General features: G+C 38.3%; 1 protein-coding gene across 2 annotated transcripts; it reads right to left on the bottom strand.

The window, feature by feature from the left end:
* Positions 1–357: 357 nt before the first annotated feature.
* LOC102225016 (phospholipase D1-like) lies at positions 358–21,763 on the bottom strand. Of its 2 annotated transcripts, none has more exons than XM_005802888.2 (24): positions 21,492–21,763; positions 16,877–17,032; positions 16,646–16,773; positions 15,595–15,737; positions 15,351–15,444; positions 14,835–14,900; positions 14,589–14,647; positions 14,249–14,494; positions 14,012–14,155; positions 13,833–13,916; positions 12,082–12,160; positions 11,873–11,983; positions 11,574–11,783; positions 11,316–11,463; positions 9,508–9,626; positions 9,127–9,240; positions 7,101–7,205; positions 6,649–6,737; positions 5,624–5,737; positions 5,383–5,429; positions 4,999–5,133; positions 4,402–4,555; positions 3,460–3,577; positions 358–2,872 (listed from the first exon to the last, which is right to left on the bottom strand). In XM_005802888.2, the coding sequence occupies exons 2-24, from the start codon at positions 17,007–17,009 to the stop codon at positions 2,648–2,650; spliced, it is 2,865 nt and encodes a 954-aa protein (XP_005802945.1). In that variant the 5' UTR covers positions 17,010–17,032; positions 21,492–21,763; the 3' UTR covers positions 358–2,647. The 2 variants fall into 2 exon arrangements, with proteins under 2 accessions (XP_005802945.1, XP_023198209.1); XM_023342441.1 differs by having other exon boundaries at positions 16,877–17,037.
* Between the last annotated feature and the right edge of the window lie 989 nt (positions 21,764–22,752).

A 22,752-nucleotide genomic window follows, 5' to 3' on the forward strand; every position in this document is an offset into this window, starting at 1 on the left:
TTAATTTTAACAAGTTGGGAAACTGAACACACAGTTGTGTCAGTAAGGTCTGCCTTTCTACATCTGTACAAGGTGCTTCTTCATGTCACAGGAATATTTCCCAGTGTATCCCTTACTTATTTATAGTTCAGAATCATAATAGTGACGTTCTGTTAAACGTTAGAGGTCATCAGTGAATATTTGCAGTAGGTAACTCATCTTTCCTAGGTATAACTTTCAAATAAAACTGGTCACAGAAGCTGAAGCAAACTACTTACCAGACTTCCTTCAATTTGAAGAAACTGCAATCTAAAAAAAATAAAAAAAATTAAAATCGTACACTAATAAATGTGAACAAGCAATTACATTCAACATGTTTTTTTTTAATGCAAGTTAAAATAAACATGAAATCTCAGATTACAAAGGTTTAAAAGATTATAGTGATTACAAAACAATACGAGAGCAGACATCGATCCAGCTTTAATTAAAAACAAGTACGAAGAAATAAGAAAAACAGCACCGGTTATAGTAAAAAAAGTTAGTTAGGAAGACAATTTTAAAATTATATCTACCCTGAGTGTTAGTGCCTCATTTATTGTATCTACAGATCTACATATAAAATGGTTTTAAAAATGTAAATATAGATTTTGATAATAAGCAATGAAAAATATTTCTCAAGTATTACATTCATAAAACGAGTTCCTAAGGCTGGTTCCTAGATTAATAGAAACAGAATGATTATAAGATCACTTGTTGGTCAGCTAAAGGCATCTCTGCTTTCCCATCACAAAGTGTAGCACTTTAAAAAAAAAAATTTGTATGCGAAATAACCAGTAAAAATGCCAGCATCTACTGTGCTAAGATTCAGAGTGGTTTTTCTTTTCTTCACAGTGTGACTATTTTTGAGACCAGGAGAGTTCTGTGTCTAAATATAAATGTTTTTTTTTCTGGCTCCTGTATAAAAGGAGCTTTGTGTAGAATGAGTTTACACAAGGCATCTGCCAGTCATATTTATCACATCAGTTTGAAACCAAGTAGTAGTGCACTTAACCTAGGCTTATCTGACAGTTTAGTACAATTTAACTTGAAAAACAACATGGTGTTGTTAACATTAGTGAATCCTGTTTACCCCCTTTGGACACACATGCACAAAACCAAATACAATGCAGACTTTTTTACACCGTTAGGGATATAACACACTAATGTCTTATTTAAAAACCTGATGAGCTTCCAGTCTTAAAAGTGTGCTTCTAATTAGGAACACATTTAAAGGGGAAGAACAGATTTTTTCCAAACACATCTATGTTTTCTGTCATTCAGTTAATACATGGTGCCTTGCAAAAATATTCAAATTTACAAATCAGCTCATTTTTGAAGCTAGTTGTCAGTGCACTCAGTTTTATTTAGGGATATCAGTAAAGGGGGTTCTTTCACATTTTTAGTGACTAAGCATGTTTAAACAATAAAAATGTTCTTACTTTTCATGAAAGAACCTCAACTTTGTGTTGACAAACCACATAAAATCATAATGTTATGTAATATCCTATGTAGCAATGTGACAAACTTCAGGGGCTATGAATATTTTTGCAAGGCGTAGTGCAGTAAGTATTGGTTTCCCCCAAATGAGGAAACAAAATATATATTTTTTTAAAAAGTCCAGTGCAAGAGATTTGCATGTTGGTCAACAAGTGATCAATCTGAGCATTCGGGGAGAAAGAAGTGTGTCAGACACATTATGTAACTTCTCAGCTGGACCTCAACAAATGCCTCATGCCTGTGAGCAAATATAACATAAGGTAGACACACAAGACTCTTCATGGCTCCTAGACACGACATGGAAGTAGCTGCAGAATGCCAACAGAGGGTGGAATGTTGTGTGCTGGACTCCAGGCAGTCCATTTGGATGTAACGGTTAAAAAAAAAAAAAGGTAAAATTTAACAAGATTTCAACGACGCACGAGCTAAATATATTTTCTCTCTCACATTTAAATATAAAAATGACACAGAAGTAACTCGTCCCGATCAGCAATATCGCTTTCTTTTTTTTTCCTGGCGCACCATCCTGATTTAGTAAGCCATCCGTCCTATCAGCGCTCTCCTTTTCTGCCCCATCGAGCCTTTATTTCAGCTGCGATCCAGTCATCTCTTTATATCCGTCACCATAACAACCACAAATGTTCTGACAGGTTTTCTGGCACTGCAGTGAGAGGTGAAGCCTCGGAGGGAGAGGGAGAGAGTGAGAGCGCGGGAGAGAGAGAGACAGAGCAACCCACCAAAAAAAAAAATATATATATATATACAAATCTTGCACCCATAAATGTACACTATGTTCCCAGATCATGGGAGATTGTTGATTTCCAGTCCAACCTTGCAGTCCTCCAATGAGTCACACACATTCATTTATATGAGTTTACAATAGCGTCTACTGTTGGTTCGTAGAAGTTACGTGACAGACATCATGAATAAACTGGCCAGTACAGGTGTGTCTATTATTCCAACAGATGATAAAACCTTTAAGTAATTTGAGCCAGACTAGATTTAGGATTGACCCATAAACTGTTTTAATGTGGGAGCTGGTGTTACAATTAGTTTTGTGCGCTGGGATTTAGGTACAGGTTAGCAACGATTGTATCAGTGTTGTAGTGGCCTGATCTAGGCAGATATGTGGTTACGTCCAAAGGTCTGTAGGAGCCATCCCTTCTTTACTGTTCAGAGGAGGCTGCAGGTTTTCCTCACACAAGAATTTCAACGGAAAGTGAACCAGCAGCCCTCGGATGGCCTTCAGCTCCTCTGCCGCCTGCTCGGGGTCTGTGTCGCACAGGCGTTCTTGAGAGCTGTAGTTCTTCAGCAGAGGCAAGTTGTGAACACTGTTACAGGGAAGGCACCTGAAAACCTGATGGATAGAACGTAGAGGTAAGAAACCCGAAACTAAGGCTGCGTTCACACTGCAGCCCAAAGTGACCCAGTTCCGATATTTTTGACGTAATGCAATCTGTATCTGATCTTTTCATGACAGTCTGAAGAACACAGGTCAGATTTTTTTCAAATGCGACCCAGGCCACTTGGATATACATATTCGACCTATCTTTTCAAATGTGTCCTAACATCCAAGCCTCATTCATTGGACCTGAACGTTGTTGAGACTCTATTCTACATCCTGATACAACAAACATGGCGGATTGGAAGATTTTATTGTTTTTTTAATAACTAGAAGATTATGTTATTACAGTGACACCATTAGCTCCACCATTAGCATCTACGTTTACTTCCACAAACATTGAGCACTTCTTCATGGCGGTTGGCAAAACACTGAGCCCGCTCTCTATGTGTGACATTATTGCACCCTCTACTGGCACACTGGAGAACACATACAAGTCGCATTTGACAAATAAAATCGGAATTGGGTCACTTCAGGCTGCAGTGTGAACATAGCAAAGTGGTGGCAAACAGTAGCAATGCGTCGTTTGCGTTCAATCATACCTTGTCGTAAATGATAGCGTTACGTTTAGCAGTTTCATTCCATGTGAGGAAAAAGAAGTCGTCGCTGATTGGGTCGTCAATGTTGATGCTGGGGTCTGAAGTTCCTCCAGTCAGAACCCTGTTGCAGCACAGATCTTTAATGCTGTTTGCAAGTTCATCAGAGTGCATTTGAACAATACAAAATGCTAATCAAAGAAAGTTTTCAAGGCACTGTACAAAGCTTTTTTTTTTCTTTTTGCAAAAGTATTTGTAAGCCTTGAACATTTTCATGTCATCTTACATTACAACAATGGTTCCCAAATATTTTCTGGGGCCCCCTATGAATTACAATAAAATCCATAGGACTTTATTGTACTGCCTGCGCCACCATAACATTGGGTTTGACTCTTCCATCCATTCAGAGTTAAATAACACTGAATGGGTTCATATTTCAGTGTATTTAGGGATGGTTTGGGGTTTTGTGGTTTGCTGTGGTCAGCTGAAAAAGTTTGCATTGTTGCCATGCATATTGTGCTGCAGAATTTTTTGTGTACACATTGTTCATTTATGAGGTCCTACGTGACTATGAACCCATTCCGGCACTGAGCAGATGCTTAAAACAAATCATTGCGTGGTTGTGCCATAACCTTCTTCAGCTGAACAGAAACTAAAGTAATTCTTTTTTGACAGAAAGAGGAACAATCAAGAGTCAGCACCCAGCCCCAGCGAGAAACTGCTGATCAGGCCGAAAATCTGGGTTTTGTGATTAAGTCAGAGCATATTATTAGAGGAATAATGTCCCAGCAAGATCTTGGGAAACTCATCCTAGCGTAGGTATTGATACTTTTCTGTGTGGCGCTGCATATTAAATGTTTGACAGTTTTGTTAGCTTGAGACTCCAAATGAACAAAAAGCCATGATCCTTACTAGGGTGTTATCTCAGTAACAATGTTCTGTCCTGACCTGAAGCACTCTTTGCGCAGAGCAAGCGCAAGCGGTCCTGCCTCGTATTCCTGTCCTCCCATGACGGATGGGACCCTCTCTTGATCTTCCACAAGCACTGCCAGCTCACTGTCTCGGCTGCCCAGCATGCTGCGATCGTTGATGTTGGCTGATCCTGAACAACACGTAGAAACAAGAGGTCCATTTAACTGACATATTTTAAAGCATTTGTTTAAAAGCAATAATACTGGTTCAGTGTATTTTTTTTTTACTTTTCTTGTGTTCAGTCATGATTAACAGGTACCTTTACAAGCATTTTTCTATTTAAGGCTGGCAAATTCTAAATATGCAAAAACATAAACAATTTCAATGGAACATTAAATCTGGCACATCCTTTTTGTTTTCTTTTGGCTAACACAGCAGTTTGCTACTTCCCTTCTCTCTGGTCCGACAAGATATAATAATAAAAGATTAGATATCATGAATGCCAGTTTTTCTTTATACAGGTTTATGGAAAATAAGGGAATAAAAAAAATAAAATACAAAAAACTTGCCGTTTACATAATTTCTCTAACAACTGACTGGATTCCTTGAATGAGTTTGCTGTCAGTGTCTCACCAATTATATAGCAGCGGTCATCAGCAACGAGTGCCTTGCTGTGAACATAAATCAGCTCTGTGACCAGTTTCTCGGAGAGCCGGGAATGCGTCCTGAGGCCACAAAATGTGATGTACTCAGTCCACTGGTCCTTCACTGGGGGACCAATCACAATCACATTATTTACTGTAGAAAATATTACTGGGAAGATTTAGAAACAACTCAAACAGACACGAGAGCTCCTTACAAAATTAAAGTAAAACGAAATCAAGAAAAATGTAAGAACAATGATGTGCAGAGACAAGTAAAGGAACAGAAGGACAAGCAGAAGATCGAGTTTTAACAGGAGGTCAGTAGATCAAATTTTAAATGATGAACCAAACAGATGGGCAATCAAAAACTTACCCTCACTGAGCCTTGACAGAATCGAGTGATCTCCGCGGCACATAGTCCTTACACAAACAAACATAATAAATATAATTGGGTTAGTAAGATAAATAAATCTATACAGTTATATGTTGAATAACTTTATCATGAAAGAAAATATGTCTCAATGTCTCTCACAGGATGTGAAAAGTGCATTTCCTGTGCTATTTCTGTGCTGTGGGCTGAGAGTAGAATGATAATGCGAGGAGAAGGATCTCACCTGTAAGTGAAGTGCATAATGGCTTGAATTGCATTTCCACCTCCAGTGGTAATGTCTCCCTCGAAGCCAGGAAGCAAAGGAATCACCACAAACACCCTGTACTTCTTCTGCTCTCTGCAGGGAAAAACAATGGCTGATTGGTTCCAGTTGCACAGATTGTACTTTAAAGGTACCAACATCCAGTGGTGGGTGTTTTTTTTTCTTTTTAAAGTGTACAAAAGAACAAAACAAAACAAAACACTGCTTTAATACATTTGGGCCGATTGCAAGAGGCCAAAGGATCAATCAGGTGGATATAGAAAAAAGTAGGACAAATGAGTGACTTTTGACAGATTTTGACATACAGTAGATCCTGAAGCATTCAAGTTGAATTTAAGTTTAAAAGGTTTTAATTATAAGTATTTGACACAGAGTATGACTATAATGGCTATGATGCATTCTGACATGAAGTGTGACTAGCAATGGTCTTCTTCAAAACTTTGCACCATCTTCAGGTTCCTGCAGGTCTCCTTATACGCAACTTAAATGTTTTGCAGCCACATAAACACTTTTTAAAAGTGGAATTTAATAAAAAAAATTTAAACGGGACATATTCAAAAGAACTCTAAAAATTGCCTCATCTCTTATGAGATGTGTAACCAGAGGCTTCAACACACAAAGAACTGGTTTAACAGGTAGAGTTAGTCTTGAATAAATAATGTTTAAAATCAAATTACAAGCCAAACAGAAAAACACTTGCACTGACTTGTTGTTCTATAGTTGGAAATCTACATCTGGACTGACTGACTGCACAGAAGAATCTGGCTAGTACGTTTAATACATATATCTTCATAATGGCAATTTTATTTTTGGATTATTTCAGTGAGAAGCTGAATAAGTGATAAACAAAACTCTTACATCAAATCTTCTATTAGCTGAAGCACAAGTTTAATTAACGTAAACTTTTAGAAATTGGCTCTACATAAATGTGCCAATAAAACATGAATAAATCATAGTTTACGTCTCTCTCGTCAGAGAAAACCCACCTGTGTGCTCGCAGGATTCGATCTACGATTGCATCCCCGATCTTATTGTGGACGACCTTGTCCTCCGCACAGCTGATGAAGAACTGGTTCTAAGGGCAGAGAAAAGGCAGATGGTGACTCAGTATGAGGCGAGGGCAAAAGCAGATAGGAAGCTGGCAAAGAGCATTCACGAAACCTTAATTAGGCACCAAATCTGTCAGAGAAGTGAAATAAATGTGTTTTAGACACATATCTCATAAAGCACCCTATATGTAACTCCACAAATAGAAACGATGATAACATTAATTTATGTGTGATCACCTTAAAGAAATTCAGCATGAGCAATGTCAAATAAAAATAAATAAAAATCTGAAGCAAGGCCAGGTCTTTTTAAAGATGGAATGATTTTGAAAGGTAACTTTTTCCAACGCTGCCAATATGCAGGAATAAATAAATAAGTGCTGCTGTTTTACCTCAATGTAGATGTAGTGCTCGCTGTTCTCAATGGTGTGTATGTAAGCCTGAAGGATCGAGTTCTCACAGCTTCCCGTTGACCAACGTTCAGAAGAGCGCAGCACCTGAGGAAATAACACACACAAATTCCCAGAGTTCTCAATTCTTCCAGGACAATTTATCAAGTATGAGGACAACAGGTCATAGTGAATGTCTATGATATAAAATACATGCAAAAACAGAGTGGGAGGGAAGGAAATGTTCACAATCAAACTCATACTTTCACTTTGGTTTACTACAAAAGCAGATCAACACTTTCAATAGACGAATGTTTTGTTTTTGCAAATAAAGTAAACCTAAATCTAACAAAGATAATCCAATATTACTTCCACTAATTTTAAGGATGCTTGGCTTGTGGAGTGAACAGCGGCCCACCTGAGCCGGCAGCAACATCAAATGTAACCAGAGAGCCTTGAAACCTGAATAACGCAGCCACAATAGCAAGCAGGAAAACAACAACATATTGGGGCCACAAGGGTTACAGTTACAGACCACCGCCCACACTGGAATAAAAGAACGTAAACACATCAGCAGCTAATGCTTTTTGAACATATATGCCCAATGCTCAATATTTAAACAATTTTAAACAAGCCATTTAATACAGCAGGTCTGTGCCAGTCAGCTTGCTTCCACACTAATGTTGTCGTGATTGCTTTGCACTTCTAGCATTATTGTTAATTCGGAAATATTCAATCCTCTTCTCCAATCTAAACAGCAGGTTTAAAGATTCCTGTTGGAAATAAGATGCTTCTACTCTCTTTCCCACTCTTTGATAGTGTTTTCTCTGGCTTTGCAGACGAGTACAAAAATGCTGGAAGTAATTTCGCTCTACAGGCTTTACTTTTGTTCCACCATCTGTCACAGCGTAAGAACCGTGAACACTGAAACGCTGTGTTTCAGAAGCCAGAACAGTGTCTCTTTGTTGAACGGTTATCTGTCTGATTTCCTGTGTAAATCTAATCTGGAGACAATGTCAAGAGGGACATTCAAGCTCAGTTCCAATGGCCTGTCTCACATCGCACCAACATCACCAATCTTCCTAAATTATAATATGTAACACCGTTTACATCCTCTGTAATGTGGTATCGCTTTCTAGCATTCAGAGAGATTCTGCTCTACCGTCTGAAGTAAAGCCTCTGGGATTTTTCTTTATTGTATTGGACCAAGAGAGTCTGGTTTATATCAGGCCCATCTTTGGTACTGTCTAATTACTGAGGCATTTGTTTTGCTGCTATAATTTTCAATGAGAAATGCAATCCACAACTAAATTCAGAGATTTATTAGGACATGACAACAGAGCAGTCTTTAATTAGTTTACTCAATGTTTGCATAAAAGCTGTGAAATCACCAATGCTGACTGGTGGTCTGAAGATGTTTTTCATGTTACTGACCTGATTATATTTAGGTGCTTATAAGTCATACAGGCCACAACGTTGGTGTAAAAGTTGTTACTTTGGAAAGAACTCTCCTAGTTAGCCTTTTTTGATATGAATGAGGTATTTAAAACTGAAGTCAGAGGAGGTGCAGAGGTATGCAGCAAAAGAGAGCAAGGCTGTAGCAGGTGTTGGTCATTTCATTCCTTGATATTGCTGCAGTTTTGGTAATTCCATACATACATTACTTTATCTGGTATGAAAAGAAGCCATCTTCCACTGAATGTCAATTCAAACATGTTTTCAGGATTTTTTATTGAACTGTCAAAGCAGCGAAAACAACAAAGTGAAACGGCTCACTAAGCTATTCTGTGGGGACTGACTGATCATTAAGGGACCCGAAGTCCGGGCAGTTAGTGCTGCTCGTGGGTTAGGATTTAGGTTTAAGACTAAGGGGTGAATTGAGTTTAGGTTAGATGTAGGGTTAGGCATGTGGGTTTAGGGTTAGTCCATAGAAGTGAATGAAAATGTATGGAAGTCAATGCAAAGTTCCTGTGAAAATAGAAAGCCATACAGGGTGTGCAAGCGTGTGTGCGTGTATGTAATCAACTACCTGAACTTTGGCTTTCTGGGATCCAGGAACAATAAATGGCAACAAGTCTGCCCCAGTGTGAGACTTGGGGAGAAGGTAGGGGTAGAAGTTATCCTTGTACTTGACCTTGAAGATCTGAGGAAGACAAAACAATTGAATGCATGGATTCAAAATCAGAGAAGAATTACACAGTAAAGTTTACTTAGAAAATTACTTTTGCTCTTTTTATCTAAAAAATAAAAACATACTTTAACAGTGAAAGCCCAGTCATAACATGACTGCAGTGCCCTTAAGCATCTTTTATATGCCCTTCCTCTTAAATATCTGTAATAGTAGGAATTTTGCACTCTCAACATGTTCATAAAACTCAAAACGCTAATAATATAAGCATTAAAACCTTACCTTAGTAAAGTTCCAGCGCTGGATGAAGTGCCTGGCAGCGTCCCTGGCAGCTTTGCCATGCATAGCTGTAGTCAGGTCACGCCAAGGCATGCGAGGAACTTTAGTGCGGTCAATGTTGTCTGAAAAAAAAAAGGTATTAGTGTCATCCTCTAGCTCAAATGCGCTTTGCATTTTTAGAGTGGACTTAACTTCTTAACTGTCATGATGACACCAGCATCCTCATGGTCAGACATGCAACTGGCTTGCATGTCTGACCATGACATGCAAACCAGTCATGGGTCTGAGAGTTAGAGCAGCAGTATGTGACTTTTATTAAAAAAAAAACAATAATAATAGGTGTTTTACATGTTTGTTAAAACTGTCATCATGTTGTGACAGTGTGAGACAGAAAGTCTGTGGAAAAGAAATCAAGCTCCTTTGCCTTCTCCCTATGGAGCTGCTGTCATCTGAACAAATACACTGCTCCATCAGAAACAACCAATCAGAGCCAGGAGGAGGGTTTTAGCACTGTCAATCACCCATGTGTATGTGCTGCTCTCATCCTCCTCCATTCTCACTGCTACGCTACAGCTGGTTCACCACAACAGAGGCTGCCATCAACACTCAGGCTAGTTAGCATGGCCACTGATCACAGAGGATAAATGGCAAGTTGTTTCTCCGCCATTAGCACATTTAGCAGTGCATACACAAGATTTATAGACAGCGCTAAGACACTCCTCCTGGCTCTGGTTGGTTGTTTCTGACCAGGAGTGGTGGATTTGTTCAGACGACAGTAGTAGCACTGAGAGGAGGTGGAGGAGCTCAATCTTTTCACAAATGATCTGTCTCATATTACACAATCACAAATACGACAAACATATTTTTGTAAAAGTTACATACTGCAGCTTTAAGGAACTAAAACTCTACATGCTCATGTGAGACGCTATCTTCTAGGGACTGCGATTGGTTCTCCTTCTTCTTGTTTAATGGCAGCTTAATGTAGCATCACCACCATCAACTGGTAAATAGCATAAACCAAATGTCGCCCAAACTGACCTCTCAAATCCTACCTTACAAATTGCTCCCTCTTAAAAAAAAGTAGAATAAGACCTGGTAGCTTTCACTTCCTAAGTCTTCCTGCAAAATATCAATAAGGTCTAGTTTGATTGGTTGATAACACGAAACAAAATAAGACACATACACACAAGGAAAAGCAAATATTTCACCAAGTAATCAGTTGATAGAAATGAACTGATAATTGGATCTAGACTGGATTAAGCAAAGTGTGTCATGATGATGCATCCTATGCACAACTGAATTAATTGCCGAACAGCCTCAACATGTTTGATTGCACCTTGTTTACATCTTCATCATTGCTGTAATTCGTCACAGCTTCTCGCCATGCTGGTCGCTTTACTAAGCCACCTATTTGATTTTAATGTGGACGCTCACTTGTCAGCAATTCGTAGTGTTTAATCTGGAGAAACGATCAACCTAAAATGGAGAAGAACAGAAAATCCAAACAGGACACAGGAGCACAGCTGAGCTCTATACATTTTAAGGAGAATGTCTCTCCTTTATGTCGGTCTTTCTGGTACCTTCACCGCTCTACCTCTCATGTGTAAGGTGCTTTAACAAAGTTTTAACTTAAGAGGGTGTCTGCAATTTAATTTCTTTTTTACCATTATTAATTTATTTTTGCCACATTAACAGTGGAAAAAGTGTCTTGTTCTTACATTCATCTTAAATTCATCACAAGAGAAATTAATAAATTGAATAAACTCTTTTAGATCTAACCTCCCACATATACCGAAAGAGGTTTTCAATACCTTCAAATGGCCTGTCCAGTAGGGTCCAATCTTTCTTGATGAAGTTGCTATAGTCCTTGCCAAGCCACAGTTTAGTGTTACCAGCCAGATTAGTTGGATCCTGTTTTGTTTGGTTATGTGCATTCTGGCCATCAGCCACACCATTGTCCTGTTTAACAGAGTCACTGTTTTAGGACTCTGGCTACACACTGATTCATAAATTACAGTAAACAAATGCAAGGCACACCAATTAACAACCCCAACAGGGCACATCCTTACAGTTGCATCTTTGTTTGGATGTTCCTCCACGCCCCCGTTTAACATCTCTGCCTGACCCAGGTCGGCCAGTCGATACTCTCTGTCATCCCATCTCCCAAATGCCAGGTCAAGTCCCCCAACAAACGCCACCGTCTGGTCAATGGCAACCATCTTCTCATGGTGAGCCCACAAGACCACCGCAGATGAAACGTGGTCTGGATGTCGCATCACCTGATGGATTACAGAAGATCTAACTGCTAGTCGAGCGCAACAAACAAATGTAACTCTGCAAAGCAGTTTAACCCCAGAAGATTACAGACCTTGATGTTCGGGTGCATGTTCATCAGAGTCCGTTTGCTGTAGTCGCTATTGATGCCAAGTGCCATCTCCACCTCCTTGTAAAGCAGGACACAAACCTTGACTCCTTCTCCCTACAGATAAACGAGGCAATATGGTTTGGAAACAAACATAACTGAGTTTAAAATAAAAAAAACAATTCCGTTTTCATTGAAAGAGAACGAATACCTACTGCTTTCCGTTTTAGTATCTCATCCAGTCTCCAGTGGTTATCAGTGGCAGGTCTCTTTAGGAAAATTTCCGGGCTCAGCCTAATAGAGATTAAAAATCAGAAAAATCATTCTGTATGCTAATGACCTTGGAAATGTAACTTTTATAATACAGTGCCTTCCAAAAGCACTTTCAACTTTTCTTTTTTTTGTCATGTGACAACTGAAAACCTTAAGGTATTTTACTGGAAATGTTTAAGCGGAAAACCACTTGAGGCTGTGCTTAACTGCAAAGTAAAAGAGTCTGGTTTTGTATATTAAAAAATATATATTAAAAAAGTGTGGTGTCAGTACATAGCTAGGCTGATGTTATGGCAACAGGGTAGCCATAACATCAGCAGATTCTGCAGTCCTTCTGCTGGCTCAACAGGAAGTAACACTTTCAAAATAAAACCTGAATTTCACAATAAAACTACCCTAAACCGACATTAACCTTACTGAGAATGAAAAAATATTAAAGACAGAAGGCATTGCACAAAATATATGATCTTAATATTTCTTATTTATGACTCCAACACCTGAGTCAATATCTTTGTGGGTCCACATTTTGATGCTAAACTGTAGCTATAAGTATCTAGGGGTATGTTGGTACCAATGTTTCACATCCAAAGACCTTTCTCTGTTGATTTTCAACATTTCATAACCTTACTCATGCACATAAAGTTTCAGCTGTTGTCACAGATTTAGAAATAAATCTAGGTTTAGACTCTTGACTGACTTGATCACTCTTACACATGATTTTAATCTAAACCACCTTAGGAAGGTGAACTTCTGCACCAGGCTCAAGTCTTTTATAGCCTCTAGGAGGTTTTGTCTCTGAACTGGCCTGTTTTGAGCTCCATTCATCATTCCATCAACACATTCCCTGTTCCTGCCACTTCCATGTTTCACCCTAGAGAGAGTTCGTTTAGGGTGGTGAGCAGTGTAAGTTTTATTCTTATATGACTGAAGAACCTTCTTCCATTTGTCACTACATGGCAAGTGGCAAACTGCCAGCAGAACCTCTAATGGTTTTCTTTCAGCAATAGGTTTCTTCTCTGTACTCTATTACAAAAAGGTTTGATTTATGGCAAAACTAATAGTTGTCTTGTCAACAAATTTTTCCACCTGAGTTGTAAATATTTGCATCTCCTACATTTATTCTGCCCTTACAGTCATTTTAGATGGATAGTTATCATAGGTCACATGGGTGCCTCTTTAAATAATACTCTCCATGCCTGGCTTGTCAGCTTAGGGTGGGGATGCCAATAAATTAGAAGCTGTGCCGTATTTTATTTATTCTTATTTTCTCATTTTTCTAATGACAGACGCTTAACCTGCTTTTTCATGCTGCTTTTTTATTTTTTGCTGGGGCTGAATACACTCATACCAAAGGGCAATTTGTCCTAATCAGTACCTTAACAGTGGGAAAATATCAGAGTCCATGGAGTGAACAGACATGCAGAAAGAGCCCTGGTCAAGACTTTGTTTACTAACTAGCAATGCAATTAACTTTACTTAGGGTTATCAGAGTATAGAGAGAAGATTTTTACTTTATCACAAAATACTGAAGAAAAAAAAAACATCCATCACTTTCTGTCCGCTTCACAGCTATGTACTATGTTGGGTTAGTCCACAACACCAAATCCCAATAAAACAAAAGAAAGTTTGTGGTTTTAAAAATGGTCAATTTTGCACAGGTTGATGGAGTATATAAATCTGTTTATTCTCTTACCACCAATCTGTGATGAAAATCTCCTGCTTTGCTTGTTCAAGGGCATCAGCCAGGTCTGCAAAGTAATCTTTCCCATTCACATACCTTAAATGAAAGCCAATGAACTATAATAAATAATTGAAAGGAACGACTGAAGTTGACTGTGACTGTTAGAGTCATGTGTGGATCAGGGATCTGACCATTTAGTAAGAGTGTCTTCTCGCGGTGGAGCAAAGCCTTGGAAACGGTGGACCTTCAGAAAGTCACAAGAGTGAGCCAGCCGGTTGATTTCATGAGTCCACCATTGGCTTTGTCTGTAGCTTCTGCACTTGATGATCAAATCCCTGGTTAAAAACACCCAGAAGTGTAGTAAAATGAGCAAAAATACAGTAAGATCTAGACATAATAATAATAATAAAAAAGAAAAGCACACACACCGTGTGAAGTTCTTAATGCAGACTCCATATTCTGTTCCAGTCTCGGCACTACCTACTTTCACCTCAAACTCAGGGTCAAAAAGCAGCACAAAGTTGATTTCATTGTTGTCTCGGCTCATATACAAAAGGAAGGAGTCTTTGACCACCAGCCAACGGTGCGACCAGCGAAAACACACCCGATGGTGGCCGATGCAATTCAGACCCAGAACACGATGACCACCCGACCTCTTAATGATCGGTCCCTCCCTGAAACAAATCCACACGCACATCACAATAAACCTTTATCATCCTGTCATCTCCCTAAGAGTCTCTGTTTCATTCAAACATTTTCTTTACTTACAGGCCTTTTGGTCCCAGATCACTGACAAAGGAGAGCGCACCGACGGAGAGGAATTCAAGCTGAAAAAGACAACAGAAATGTAATCATGAAATTTGACTGTAGGCTGTGTAACATCCACTGAATACATAAAAACAAATATGCTTTGGCACGGCAATGGGGCGACCTGTTTTCCTGTCTGACAATCGTCAAAGAAAGTCTATTTGAGCCGACAAAACCTTTAAGAAAAAAGATGTTTTAGAAATGTACCATGCTGCGGTCATTTCTACAGAATCCGTTCTCCAGCAGATCGTTCAGGTACTCTTCAAGGTATTTCTGCGTTGAAAAGAGAGTTAATTAATACCAGTTGACATGTGATCAAATTATTTCTTCCAAGAATATTTTTTTGTAAGAGTGTATGAGAATGACATCACCTTGCAATTTATAGCCAATTTTAATCTTTTTTTTAATATTTTGTCATGTTACAACCACCATCCTCAGTGAGTTATATTTAAATTTCATGTTAGAACTACACAAAATTCTTCAGTAAAAAGAAAAGGAAGCACAGTTTTCCTGTTTTTTGATTCAGACCAATTTTCTCTTGTATGTTTAAAAATGAATTCCAGTGCAACCTCTTGCCTTTATAATCCACTTTATCAAAACAGTGTCAACGTGTGTGTCATCTAATCTAAAAAATGGGACTAAAAGAATCTTTTTTCTAGGTGTTTTTTGCAAGGGACTAAAGTTAAATCAAGAAGCCTTTAGAGGATCCTGAATCCTGGATACCGTTTTGCTTGAGGCTCCTCTGGCGCGTTCTGTCCCCTGTAGGCTGGGCATTTCCTCTGACATTACCCTCAGCAGCTGCCTTTCCTTCTCAGGCCTTTGAAAAAAAAAAACAGAGTTTGAATATTCAAAGTAATCTGTGCTTGAGAGATCCAATATTAAAATCTCAAAGCAGTACATCACTCAGATTTCAAACACTCGTCCCCCTGAGTAAGAGGCTGATTTGCATGTCAGTCGAGACACCGACCTTCTAATGGGCATAAAGTGAAGCATCATCTTGTGTTTGTAAAGGTCTCTGTGAAGCTCCTGAAAGTGCTTGTACTTCCGCTTTACTACCCAGTGAAAGGGTCCATGAGTTAACTTCACAGTGTACAGGTTTCGTACACGCACCTGGGGGCAGATTATTCAAATGATGTAAACCAGATTAATTAGCCATAAAATAACAAACATTAAATACCAAAGAAGGGACCAAAAAAAGAGAGGACACTGAATGTTCAAATCATTTCACATTTAAAGTAAGGCTTGTATCCATAAAAGATTATTAATTTGTATTAAATTGTTTAGCATTTCTATCTGCAAATCTGCATTTTCATAAGAGCTTAAACTGTTAGCTACTGTTTACACTTCAACATGTAAACAAAACATATACTGTACATGCAATGCATACATTTCTCATAGTAAAATCACATGCATTTAATTAACACACCATGTCTTATGGAGCTTAGGAAGAAAACTTTCAAGCGACTGAATCAACAATAAATTTGTGTTATCAAAACATTTTTAAACCAAATTTGTCAAACAGCCAAAGCTTGGTTAAAATCAAAACATTAACAGGACAGTGATCTCCAACACAGCCACAACTCAACAACAGAATGGCTCAAAAAGTACAGAATACATTGAAATGGTCAAGTCAAAGTTCAAACCCCTTCAGTGTAAGAGGACAAAATACTTATACAGAAAGTAAAGTTTGCATTACTTGACACGACAATGAGGGGAAGTATCATCCTGAAAACTTCTAGTTATTGGTGCAACAGTTTTTCACCTACACATTTAATCATGCAGTTTACAAAGCTTTTCTATTTTGTATACATAATTTCTTAAGAACCATATGCTTTTGTATCATATGAATGTACTTTTAAATAACATACAACATTCAAAAGACATTTTTTATTTCAAGGTCTTCTCTGCACCATTTTTCTATCGTGTTGAAATCAACACGATAGAAAAATGTGTTGCATTTACCAAAGAAAATATTTATTGGCTGGATACACAAAAAAAACATATCTTAATATATTTACCTTTGATCGACTAGTGTGTTTCTCTGTGTTGCTCACATTGCATGTAATAGGTGTACCAGGCATTAAGTAAGGTAGATCCATTTCTTTAATTTCAGTCAGACGATGAATTATTGTAAAAGGCCGGCCCTCTGGAATATAGATAATTGGAAGAAAAAAGGTGCTAAAAGGGTTGCCGTCAAGCAACAAGCCAGCTTATACATTGAATCTTTTTTCAGTAATATTTTTACATACCGGTGTTTTTTAGGAGGCTGTCTAGTTCATCTAGTTTCAGGTCATAGCGGTCGTGCGAGAAGCGCCTCTTGTTGAGGTGCGGTACAGCTGAGCTCACAGCTGCAGGCTCGATCTCATCATCTGGACTGGCCATGGCGCTTACGTAGAAAGGTCAAGCTGCCCTACGAGAAAGAAAATAAATACTATCCAAAAAATTTGACATCACAGACTAAACAGAAAGACCAAAACAAGATCAGACTCTTTATGCTGGTTAAATCTTGGAGGTCAAGGTTTCTGGTATTAAATGCAGCAAATTTATAATAAAATTGATGTCAGTTTTGATCAAAAGAATAAAAATGGTCATAGTAAAGCTGTGCAAAAAGTTGAAACGTAACCACAGTTTTTCAAGCTAAGTGGATAGAATAACACAGTGCAGCCCCTCCCAAACCTGTTGCTAAGCATAACCTTCCAATAATCAGCTGTTTCAGCCAGACACCATTTTTATTCATTTTACCATTATTAGCAATACTGTTAGAGTATGGCTATTGAATATTCACCACCATTACTATTGTTCGTTCTCATTAATATTAGTCATCATGAAATACAGTTTACATCAATTTTACTTTTGTATTATAAAAAACAAGATTATTATTATTCTAATTAGATGAGTGTTATTGTTAGAACTGCTATTATTACTGATATGTTTATTGGTTTTATTTTTGTTTTCCTTATTACTATGTATTATGTGCAGGCAAACAAGATTGTTACTCACTAACAATTTAAAACAGCAAACATTTCAGCAAAATTGCCCACGCTTGTATGTAAATGTCGTGGGAACCACATTGTGCAATAAGAAAATTCAACTAATATTTCTGGTCAATGCTGTAGAAAAAACAAAAATCGCAACCCATCATTTTTATTAAGGTGAAGCTTTTTTTAGGTAGGGATAGTTGTGAGTTTGATGTAATAAATATAATAAACTGGAACAACTGTGCTGTACAACTTTTGTTTTAATTACAGTGAAACCATGAAACTGCTATTTCTGCTCATGTTTTTCCAACTGGGGAATCTCATATAGGCCCATGTCTAGTAGAAAAAAATCAAAAATAAATTCCTCTTTACCTTCTGGGTAAATAATATCACAATTAAACTTTTTTTTTGCCTCCTTTAAAATGCTCCTCACTGATAACTTTCCAATGACAGTAACATAAAGTAATTTATCACAATTTCAGTTCTTTTAAGCTCCATAAGAAAGAAAGAAAGTTTTCTTGTTGCCATCATCAACAAACATCTTGTCTTTTTGAAAGACATGTTCTCTTGTATTTCTCGTCCTGCAGAGTTTCCAAAAACAATTGGATGACCGTGCTGTGTAATGTTTGCACTCCTCAGACAAAGAAGCCGTGTCTTCCCAAAATTGACTAAATAAAATAAAAAACAAAGATTGTATTTTTTATTAAAAAAAACCCAACAACAACAACAAAAAAAACTGTTTTCACTCTCAGAAATTGTGAGGTCCTTAGGCTGGCAATTTCTGAGGCCTGGCTCATATCACAATTTGGAGGCTTCGCTAGCTGTTTCTGTTCTCCCTTAGGCAACAATCAGACCCCTACCACAAGATTTCCAAGCAAGCACAGAATTAACACTTTCTGTTGCCAAACAAGATGCAACACAGCCAAGTGACGCAGTGGCAATGTCTGAATAATTGGGTTAATTATCTGCAAACAGGACCACAAAGCGCATATAATCACAGAGGAAGGAGACAAGCAGTAAGCAAAAGTAAAAATAACTCAAGAAAAACAAAACTAATCTGTATCATGATAATTGAAATGGGAGGGACTTAATTTTGAAAGCCAAAAAATGTGAAGCTCTTCATACGTCTACCTAGTGAGCAACAATAAGGCATGAGACATGAAGGACGCAGCTACCAGTAAGAAAATAAGGGAGTGTGTGGGGCCTTGTATGTGGTGTGTGGGTAGAAGTCTTTGAATGGCTGTTTCCTGGGAAACAGGGCAACTGGAAAGGCGGGTGTGTGTGCATCCGTGTGTGTGTGTGTATATAAATATCTGAGACAATAAAAGAGGTACTGAGAATTGCGGTTGAGATATAGCGGAATCACATCTGCAGTAAATCCAAACACTTTTCCAGGAAATGTGTGACTATGTCACAGCTCTTCCACGTGAAACGGGGTTAAATATTACACGTGAGAGAAAACAAACACACAAGAGGCTGGATGGCAGACAGGAAGTGACAGTGGGAACACCATCTGCGATTGTGTGAAGCGTTTACAAGATCTGAAGAGCTACAACATGAACAGATCAGATTTTATTTTTTTTCCAAATGATCACTTCCACTCATCATCATCATCATCATCCATCACAAGAACCTCATGTCACCCAGCTGATGTAATCCAATGTTTCACAGATGGGACAGTGCTTGAAAAAAGCTGCATGTTTGATTAGAATTTGTTTTCCAATTATATATTAAATGAATAAGAAAATGAAAAGATTTTGAGGTTTTAATAATCTGTTAACCAGAAAGAGTTATCTCACTAGCTTCTTTCAAACTAAATGTAAAATCTAATAAACATGTAATAATAATGTCATTATTTAAGTTCAGCATAGCTAACTTATAAGTTAAGCATTCATCTCCTGTTCTTCCGAATGGTCAACGGTAAATTGCAGACTCCAAAGCACTTCAAACTTTAGTTATTCACATTCTGATGGTGTTAAGCTTCATAGTAGCCCTGCGGCAGTCTGACCGGGCCCCGTCGGAGCCTCTGACCACCACCACCAGGCAGGGCAGGCAAAATGTCCTGCGCGAGAACACAACGGCCGACACAAACGGCTGCAACCCAACAGCTACAGGACAAACTCCTAAAACCGTCACCCCAACCTCAAACCCAAAAATGGATAAAAAAGAAAGAGAAAAGTGTCAGTTTAACCGCCTGGAAGCTCAATGTTGAGGCAGCATTACTCTATTTGAACTACAGAGCCACATTTTTGTAATTCTCCAGTTTCTTCAGAGGTATCATGGACCTCTTGGCTGCTTTTCAGAGTAATGCTGTCCTCGCCTCACCTGTCTCTTTAGTTGGACGACCAAGCCCTGGTAGGTTTCCACTTGTGCCAGCACTGAGAGACACTGAAGGCCAACCCTGAATAATGATGTTTGTTCACTAATGTTCACACAGATTATATTTTATTTACTGATCTGCCAGTACAGATGGATGAATACAAACCGCACTTTTAAGATTCATGATTGTATATCGTTTTACAAAAATATGTATCCTTTTAATCTACCACTTTATAGTTTTGTACTGCTCTGTGCTTGTTGAGCACATTAAATATTGATGATAATAAAAAAACCCATAAAGGTTTGTGATTGTGATAATATGTGGAAAAGTTCCAGCAGGTGTTGCCTTCTGGTAAAAACGTTACGTTTTGGTCAAGAAAGTTAACAATAGCCATGATTATTTATTGTTAATAATGGAAGTGCATAAAGGTTCAGCCCTAAACAGTGAGAGCGAGTTTTATCCTCATCAGACACACATGGGATGATCTTGTCTGGTTTTTGATCAGTCTAGAGGGAATTTCACAGGCTGAATGCCAGATCTGATTGTTCTGCATGCTTGTTGAAATATTTTTCTTTATAACATCAGAAAAGGCAACCTTGCTAATTCAGATGAACGCACTTGTAAGCTAAAAAAAACGAAGCGACATGTTGACATTTTAAGAGTGACCTTTCTGATGCACCAAAACAGCAGAAAATCTGGTTTCTACCACCAACCAATGCAAAGGCTGGCGCGTCTTGCAACATAAAAACTGGGTGTGGTCTCAGGTGAAACTGACAACACAGGAATCAAGACTCAATCAGGTTTCTCAGCTTGATGGTTAAATCTGAAATAAAGCTTTAGACACATACAAGATTATATTTCGTTGCATGTTTCACCTTCCAATCAAACATTTCAAACATACATAATATCTGATATGCTGGAATATTTTAAGGGAATGGTGGCAAATTTGTACTTTTAGGTCTGGACTTTTCTATCAATAAATTGAGGGAAATAAATGCCACCTGGTGGGGAAGCTAATAAACATTTATCATAAATCCCTTCATGACTAAAACAACAACACAAAGTCAGATACTACCAGGAATCAGTTTTAAATACACGTCGCCGTTTTTGTAACTTGTGTCACTGTAACTTTAAAACATCACAAAAGCACGTAGGGGAAAAACCTTTTCGTTCCTGACAAGAAGTGATTGAAGTTTGGGAATCCGTCAGAGTTTTGTAAAGTGCACACAAATCTGCTTGAACGATTCAATAAGTAGAATAAAATTAGCTGAGAGCTGATTTAGACGTTCATATCAAGGTTATTCTGGCACAGAAAGGATGTGATCTAACTTTCTCTCGTCTCCACCCATCCCTCGGCTTCTTACCGCGTCTGAGTCCGCCATAAACTTCACATCCGTCTACAAGGACGCGTAAAAAAAAAATGTCACGGCTTTCAACAGACGAGCATTTAGAAAACTGTTTTGTTGTCATACCCCAGGGTGTAAAAATCTGCTGCTGGACCTGTCGTCACGTCACTGCGACAAACGTAACGAAGCGAAATACGCCGATGCCTAAGAATATACTTACTCGTGTTTTAATTACAGCCCAGTCCACTTCCACGCTCCAAACATTTGTGCCAAAGTCTGCGCATTCACACCATTATTTCATCGTTTTCCAACCAGTGTGAAAATGTCACCCTGTAGTTGAGGTGATGCACTCGTTTAGTCCCTCCCATCGGCCGAACATGGGACAGCATAGAGGGGTGGAAATGTGATGAGAGCCCTCTGCGTAAATCTTTAAAGAGCTGCTTTAGGGTGGGCTTGTCTGCTTGTTCACTAAAACGAAACTAACGCTGTTAGAGATCAGTTACTCGGGATGTTTGGCATTCTTGCAAGTGGAAACAAAATAGGAATGGGGGAGTTTCACTTTCCTCCCGTGACAATATTACACTCATATAGTGCAGAGAGCGAGCCTAGGACAGCCCGCAAGCATTCAAAACACATGCAAGAATGTGTGGCAGTGCACATACTAGAGCAACCACGTCATACGAATAAACACGTGACTTCCGGTACGGGCTCTTTCAAAATTAAGTTCAAAAATACATATAGTTTGTTTTTTTTTTCTTCACATTGATTTAACTGCAGTTCAGAACAAATGGCATCTTAAGGCAAACATCATACAAAATTACATAATCAGATCAGATCAATCCGATTATAGAGACAAATAATTTATCCTCACTTTTCATAAGCTGAAGTTTATTTTTTTTTAGTTTCCTGTAAAATAATTACAATTGTCCAGCCTTGACGTAACAAATACTTCTGGTCTCATTGTGAAGGTTTTCCTGTCATCCTGGGAAAGGATGTTCCTAATTTTGACAGTATTACAACACAGGCAAAAGTGGGGATCTATATTGGTTTAATATGGGACTTTAAGGGCATGTCATGGTAAAATATGACTCAGAGATTCCTCAAAGTCATAGAAAGTTTTAAATGTAATAATTTCTCTTTAAAATCTTAACATCCAGATTATCTATGTGGGTCCTAAATTAGCATAAATAGTCATTTTAGCTGCCTTCTTTCAGTTCAAAATGTATTTTGATGAGGTTTTGCTTATAAGCTAAACATGTCATTTTTTTGGTGGAACATTCAAAGTAAATTCTGGACATTTTTGATAATACAGAAAGATAATGTGGATTAGCAGTAATTAAGGTCAACTTTGCTATTAAAGGTACAAACCAAAAATTTGGGGTTAGAAAGGGTTTACATTTTACTGTCTCGCACATGATACAAAAACCCCTATTTCTCCTTATCACAAGGTAAAGAGGGGACAGATGGATGGAAAATGATAT

This window comes from Xiphophorus maculatus, chromosome 11 (assembly GCF_002775205.1).
Source record: "Xiphophorus maculatus strain JP 163 A chromosome 11, X_maculatus-5.0-male, whole genome shotgun sequence".
Taxonomy (NCBI): Eukaryota; Metazoa; Chordata; class Actinopteri; order Cyprinodontiformes; family Poeciliidae; genus Xiphophorus; species Xiphophorus maculatus.

What these genes read in the sequence shown, in the direction of transcription:
- LOC102225016 (XM_005802888.2), bottom strand. Translation starts at nt 17,009, where the DNA reads ATGGCCAGTCCAGATGATGAGATCGAGCCTGCAGCTGTGAGCTCAGCT. An exon ending in AACACACTAGTCGATCAAAG is followed by an intron (nt 15,738 to 16,645) that starts GTAAATATATTA and finishes ATCTGCCCCCAG; the next exon opens with GTGCGTGTACGAAACCTGTA. An exon ending in GAGGAGCCTCAAGCAAAACG is followed by an intron (nt 14,901 to 15,350) that starts GTATCCAGGATT and finishes TTTTCAACGCAG; the next exon opens with AAATACCTTGAAGAGTACCT.